A 6,898-nucleotide genomic window follows, 5' to 3' on the forward strand; every position below is an offset into this window, starting at 1 on the left:
TTGTTTAGCACTGGTAATAACACAAACACTAAATCCTCCTTTTCTGGTGCTGTTTTGTAGCAGTGTCTACACCTGAGACTGTCACCTGTCTGTCTGTCCTGCACTCTCTCTCTGTTTCTTTCTCTCTGATTGTGTAATAAAAGTATGAACATGTATTTATAAGTTACACTTGTGTTTGAATCCTGCAGCTTATCACACATTTGATTTCCATGTGTGACAACTGCAAGTGTCCAGAGTGAGGACAGACTGAAGGACCCACTGCTGCACATCATCTGTGAGGCTTTGCACCCCTGATGATCCACCAGGACAAACGCAGCAGTGTGTGATGAAGAGGAGGAGGAAGAGCCAGCAGCAGCTGACAGATGGAGAGAATAGACAGACTGTTCCCTGTTTGTGAAGGACTGCTAGGAAAGTTTAACATAACTAATTGTCTGTCCTGAATCAGTCTTATTAGGTAATGTTCAAATAATTTGATCATCCCAGTGTTTTCAGTGTGGGAGAAAGTACTCAGGGCCTTCATGTTACACACTATGAAAGGCAGAAACAAGTTTAATATTCAGAAACCTAAAGTATGTATCAGCAGCAGAATGGAGCTAAAAATAAATGTTTGTTTCAGTTCTATGAAGCTTTGAGTATTTTGGATTAGTATTACTGCTGTGTTTGTTGCATCATATTGCTGTAATTGTTTATATGCTTTATATATTCTGAGGTAAGTTGATCTATAGTGTTACATCATATTCTATAAGGATGTTATGTGTTTGGATACTTTCTGCCCAGTTTGACCCATTTAACAGAAGTCAGCCTGTTTAAGGCTCTGATATCTATTCTGTATGACTGAAAGCAGTTATGACATGGTCTGATTTTCTCACCCAATAAAGGAATATTTCATATATCAGTCTACTCTTGATTCTATCAGAAACGGTTATCACAGCTCGTACATTTGCTTCTTCCACACATATATAAGCATTGAGCCAAATTTAGTAATGCCAACATATTAAAAGAACAATATTTGTCTCTTATATATAATACATCTATATATACACTGTCACAGATACTTGTCTTTAAGTGAAGATTTAAGGTGATAGGAAATATAAATAAATGCAACTTGAATCTTTACTGAAGCTCAGTGTTTGGCACAGAGTTCATGTTCACTGCTGTAATAACTAATAATGATTAATATAATATTGGCCATATTATATTTACATTACCAAAGTGAAATGACTTTAGTCTCATGAACAACATTAGCTAATTGTTATTTACTAGCTAATCTTATGTGACTGTTCAGTACAGAAATGAAGCCCAACAATCATGTTTTACAGTCCTGTGGTCTCAGCCTCAGATACTTATCAAATCACACAGAGCTCATGTAGAAACAAATGTACAAAATATGTTCTCCTTCATTTCTGTCAAACAAAGCTGTATGAAACGTTTCCAGCTGTTAGTATCATGGTTGCTAGGCAACCTGGGCAGCGCGACGGAGGCTAGACCGTCCCATTTCACAAGCCTACAAGCCTCGCACTTCCGGCCTCAGCGGTCTTTGAGTACGAGGCCCTTGAGGACCGTTAAGGCTGCGTACTTTAAGGCTGTAGACCCTGAATTGGGAAACAGTCCCTGAATTGGGATACAGCCATACATACATGTTTTGGTTCTTGCAACTGGTCCGTCTGGTTATTGTCTCCCCAGAAACATTTCCGTTGTCTTTTTTCCTATTTCCGTTGTGCTTTGTGTGCTTTTGCAGCGTTTTTCTTTTTGCAGCATTTTTCTTTTTGCAGCGTTTTTCTTTTTGTAGCATTTTTCTTTTTGCAAGTGTTTTTCTTTTTGCAGCATTTTTCTTTTTGCAAGTGTTTTTCTTTTTGTAGCATTTTTCTTTTTGCAAGTGTTTTTCTTTTTGCAGCATTTTTCTTTTTGCAAGTGTTTTTTCTTTTTGCAGCATTTTTCTTTTTGCAGCATTTTTCTTTTTGCAAGTGTTTTCTGAAGTTGCAGTCCGTTTGGCCTCTCAGGGCCACCGTAAAAAACAGTATTAAAAAAATCTGTGACTGAACTGATTAAAAAGCTAATTTTTGGCAGACAGACAGACTAACTGAGCAGTAATAACATATTGTTACTTACCCTGAACAGCGTTTCGTGGAGTGGAGCTAGCTGTGATAGCGTTAGCATTTGCTAACGTTAACACTGTGCAGTTGTTAGTGATGTGTCCTGTGTGTCGAAGCGTCGAATCGTGTGTCGGGTAATCTCGGGGGCGTTTCTGTGAAGCGCGTATCGAGGCTTGCTTTGATTACGTAGCAGTGACGTTCGAGGCCTCGCGGGCAGTCCGTACCACGTGACTGATTCAGGAACTGGTTCACCGGTTCGTGCCAGATTCGAAATAAAATGGGCAGAAAAACACAGCTGATTTCCCATCACACTGTGTTGTGGAATTGGATTACGTATGTGTTACATAGTTACTTGAGCATTTCTTCTTCGATGGAACCAGGAAGGAAGAGATTTTTTATTTTATTTTATCTCTCCTAATAAAGTATGCACACAGTAATAAATATCACAAATGATAAGCACCATAATATAAATAAACAACACTGCAGATCCTATAATCTGATTTTTGTCTTTTAGTTTATTAAAAAGTGAAGCGCCAAATACTAGTTTGTGTCATTATCCAGATGTACATAAGCATGATTACACAGGTACTAGGAGCGGGTTTTGATTATCGATTAAAATCGATTCTAGCTTGGATAACGTGATATCGATTCATTAAAATCCTGAATCGATTTTTAATATAAATATTACTACATTTCAACAACCACCAAACAGCTAAAACAGTAAATGAGAGCAGGTACACCGATTCTGCACAAAGACGTAAACACAAAGCGCTGACGCATCAGAATCAGTGAGATGTCGCCTTTCTCACCAAACAGCGTGGACACGAGTAGTAATACAATGGCACTTTTTTTGCACAGGCTGGTGGAGAGCTCGGAGGGTATGTTGGGACCAGTACGCAATATGGGTCAGTGCTGGGTGGGTTGTTCCGCAGCTTGTGATAAGTAGTATTTTACATATTTTGAGTCATCAGTGCTGTAGACGGCCATCCTTTTTTTTTCAAAAATGGTGGGTTATCGGTCGGAAGTGTAACTTGACAAACACCTTGCCGTATAAAAAGGGTATGTGTTGATTTCGATCGTCTTTCAAATCAATTTCTATGTCGTCGATCAATGTCTTTGACACAGGTGTGTAGTGTGGGCTGTCAAATTGTAGAATAGGCAGGCGGCGGTCATCGTCCGTGATATTTATAGCTCTTAATAGCCTCGCGTGGGCGTCACCCACAAGCTGGTAATCAACGATATCTGCATAAATAAAGATGTTATATTTTCCCCCGTATATGTCTGCGGGGTGCGGGGCATATGTGTTTTTATAATGAAGTACAAACGGCTCTCCTGTTTTGAATCCTAGGATTTCCGCCAGTCTCCCTCTAAATGTGAGAATAGTGCCCCTAGGTCCCATAACACAGGCATGGTTAGTAACTGTGTTGTATTGCATTTTAAGGTCTCCAGTGGTTTGGTACTGCTGACATTTAAAATTAAATTCTTTTATTATCTGTTCCACAGATGCATAATGACCCACAGACAGTTCGATCATGGTTACGGCGATGGTTCCATCTTTGACTGGGTCATGAATTTCCACTTGCGAATCTGATTGTGGAAAAGACATCCATATGCGTGGGTACTGTATCTCTATAACAGCAACCTCATACGGCTGATCCAAAACAATAGGTTTTGCTAGCTTTGTTCTAAAATTAGATATCTTATTACCCGGGTAAACATGCGCCGAAGCATTCGAGAAGAGGCTTACATAGAAGCCTGCATTGTTGTTGTTCTTTTTATTCATGCTTTCTCCGTCTATGCTCAGTGTTGAATGAATGTGTGTAGAGCTGTGTCATCTGAGTTAATTACGCCTCAACGATGTCTTTTTCTGGAATCCACGAATTAAAGCTGTCGGGCCATCCTAGCCATTTCACTAGCACATGCTTTTTCCGACCCACTTTTTTTCTAGCCAATATGTTTTCAATTTTAAATGTTTTGTTTTCATCAACAACCACACGTTGTATCTCAGGCTCATAAAATGACCCTTTCAATACCTCTCCTGCTAGATCCGCTAGTCTGTACACTGGGGGCTGTCTCCCTATACGTTCCTTGACTGTGAAAATCTCATCGGTGTAGGTCTGCTCGTATCCTTTTCGAAACTTTCCTCTCAGTTTTGATATTCGTACAGTGTCACCAATATTAAATTTAAAGCACAGTTCCTTCTGAGGCCTCGTTTTGTACAGCGCGTTAAAGACCGACTTCTCATTATCCTTATTCACCTCTGCCGGAGCCATTTGGATAGATCTGTGATAAGCATTGTTATATGCTTGTGTGAGATCTGGTATGACATCTACATATCTCCGGGAGTTGGCTGATGTTAAGTACTTCCACATTCTGCCCTTGAAGGTACGATTGAATCTCTCGACAATACTGCATTTAACCTCGCTAGCTGTTGAGAAATGCTTGATATTATATCGCTTCATTAGCTGTTTAAAGGTTGTATTATAAAACTCTTTGCCTTCATCTGTTTGTAGTTTCACAGGGATCCTACCCTCACTAAGTATATCCTCAAAAGCAGATGATACAACATTCGCTGTCTTGTTTGTTAGGCATCTAACCCATGCGTATTTTGAGAATACATCTATACATGTTAGCAGATATCTCACATTATCATTATCTGCCACATATTCACACATGTCAACCAGATCGGCTTGAAACTGTTTGTCGACCCCTGTCACCAATACTCTATTTCTGGGGAAATGGATCCTCACAGGTTTATGGAGTGTGTAAGTGTCGTCTTGTTCTAAATAATGTTTGACCTGAGATATTGGAGGTGTTACACCTGATGCCTCCCCTGCCGCTATACGTAGCTTATTTAAACTGGCCAACCCCGCAGGATGGGCTGGATCATGATATATTTTATGCAATGTGCTTTCCATGACTGTGCAAACCACAAATGACTAAGAAGTTAGTGTTAACACGTCTTTTTATTTAATTTTCACACAGACACAATCACAGACAATGGATACTTGAACACCACACATTAAACCAGGTGTCTCCCACCCCAGTAGTTTCCAATCATGCGGAGCATGGCAGGTTTAACACGTCGGGCGCAAGTACTTGCTTCTAGCAGGTCCACAATGTTGTCATTAATGGCGCATACTATATTTCGCTCTGATCTCAGTTCACACATGAGGTGTTCTGCAACTCTGCGGATTTGTGTTCCAGTCCCATCTGTGGTGTTTGAGCGTACAAACAGCCGGATGGCTGGGATGAATCGGTCAGTCTTGAGCCTTATCATCACATCGTCATAGTAGGTGTCGAAGAAATACTCAGACAATTCCTGCAAGCAGCTGTGTTGCACCTGACTGGGGTGGCCTGTTTGGCATCCGTAACATGTCTCTTGTAGAAACTCATTCAGCGCCAACATCAACAGGTGGAGAGTTGCGAGTTTGATGTCGATTACAGTTTCCTCCCACAGGTCTGATATGAGGGGGTCCTGCGAGCATGATGGTGAGGGTGGTGGAGTCTGGGGGGTCGGGATTAGCAGCCCTATTGATGGTGACTCTGATAGGTCCCACGACGGCGTGTCATTCTCTGTAAAATGAAAACCATAAGCTCTTAATTTGTCACATAGATACACACGCAACCCCACACACACCCCGCACATTAAACCTACCAGTTTATTGTTTAGTTGTCGGAAGGTCTTATGATTTTAGGTTTGCACAGGGTAGCAGGCAAACCAGTCTTCGGACAACTCGCCAGATCGTCAAAAACAAGGCGTTTTCTAATACTCTCGTACGCAGTGTTGAGTCTGTCCCTCTTGATCGCGTCGTCAATCTGGCTAAACAGACGCGACAAACCTCTCCAGTCGCACCACTGTATAAAAAACAAGTCCTTAAACCATCTTGTGCGCTCTTCAAGGTTTAGAGGGTAAGGATTTAACCTCCAGTTTTCAAGCCCTCTGTAAGCAATAAGACTATCCCTGTCATCACATACACTGAGAAAAATAAAGTCTTCAGGGTTGCGATTGAAACGATCAGCCTCAACCCTGTAAAGCTCAGGGCCTGATGCACTGTTCCACTGGGAAACATACAGCACCTCTGGGAAGCCCACATTGTCCAGGTCCGCACACACTACGGTCCGGAAGAGCTTCCAGTTTTTGGTAGAGATGCTTTGGGGTTCCCCCCAAAACAATCCCTCGCCACAATCTACACCAAGCACAACTGTCCCTTCGGTATATTTAATGGTATACACATACCCTTCAGCGCCGCGATATTCTAACTTAAATACAGTCCCATCTACGGCATTTTCACAGCGTTGCTTTTTACGTTGAGGACCCCGGCTGCATACTCCTGTAGACATACCTAGAACGCCTGTGGCATGGGCGATGTCCTGGCTGGGTGTCATGGTTGATACAGATGGTATTCTGTGCTCCTTAGGTCAATGAGTCGGTGGGGTCCTTAGCGCGATGTGTCTGTGCTCCTTAGGCCGTGGCGGTGATGGTCTTAGAATGTGAAAGGATCACTTTTATACCTATATAACCTAAGCCATCCCACTAGGAGGAGTCGTTACCGCCCAGAGGGTGTGTTTTTCACACCTGAATGCGCATGCGCCGAGCACATCTGAACGCGCATGCGCACACGCACGAATCCGACCAAACGGGGTGGGGTGGGGTGGGGGTGGGAGGGGGGGGGGGGGGGCAAAAAAAGTGCCATTGTATTACTACTGACACGGTCGGGGCTGAAAGCCGACAGCTCACTGATTCTAATCTAAGGCATCTGCTGTGATGCTTACACATTAGATAAAGTCTCGAAAGTGTCAGC

At 42.2% G+C, this 6,898-nt stretch overlaps 2 protein-coding genes across 2 annotated transcripts; both read right to left on the reverse strand.

Moving 5' to 3' along the window:
- Window positions 1-4,807: 4,807 nt before the first annotated feature.
- LOC148101273 (uncharacterized) lies at window positions 4,808-5,742 on the reverse strand. Its single transcript, XM_087845495.1, has one exon. It carries the CDS (start codon window positions 5,740-5,742, stop codon window positions 5,116-5,118), a length of 627 nt encoding a protein of 208 aa, XP_087701621.1. The 3' UTR covers window positions 4,808-5,115.
- On the reverse strand, window positions 5,696-6,644 carry LOC148101274 (uncharacterized). The gene has a single exon (XM_087845982.1). The coding sequence runs from the start codon at window positions 6,480-6,482 to the stop codon at window positions 5,763-5,765; it is 720 nt and encodes a 239-aa protein (XP_087702108.1). The 5' UTR covers window positions 6,483-6,644; the 3' UTR covers window positions 5,696-5,762.
- Between the last annotated feature and the right edge of the window lie 254 nt (window positions 6,645-6,898).

This window comes from Neolamprologus brichardi, chromosome 9 (genome assembly GCF_056152115.1).
Source record: "Neolamprologus brichardi isolate AB-2024 chromosome 9, ASM5615211v1, whole genome shotgun sequence".
Lineage (NCBI taxonomy): Eukaryota > Metazoa > Chordata > Actinopteri > Cichliformes > Cichlidae > Neolamprologus > Neolamprologus brichardi.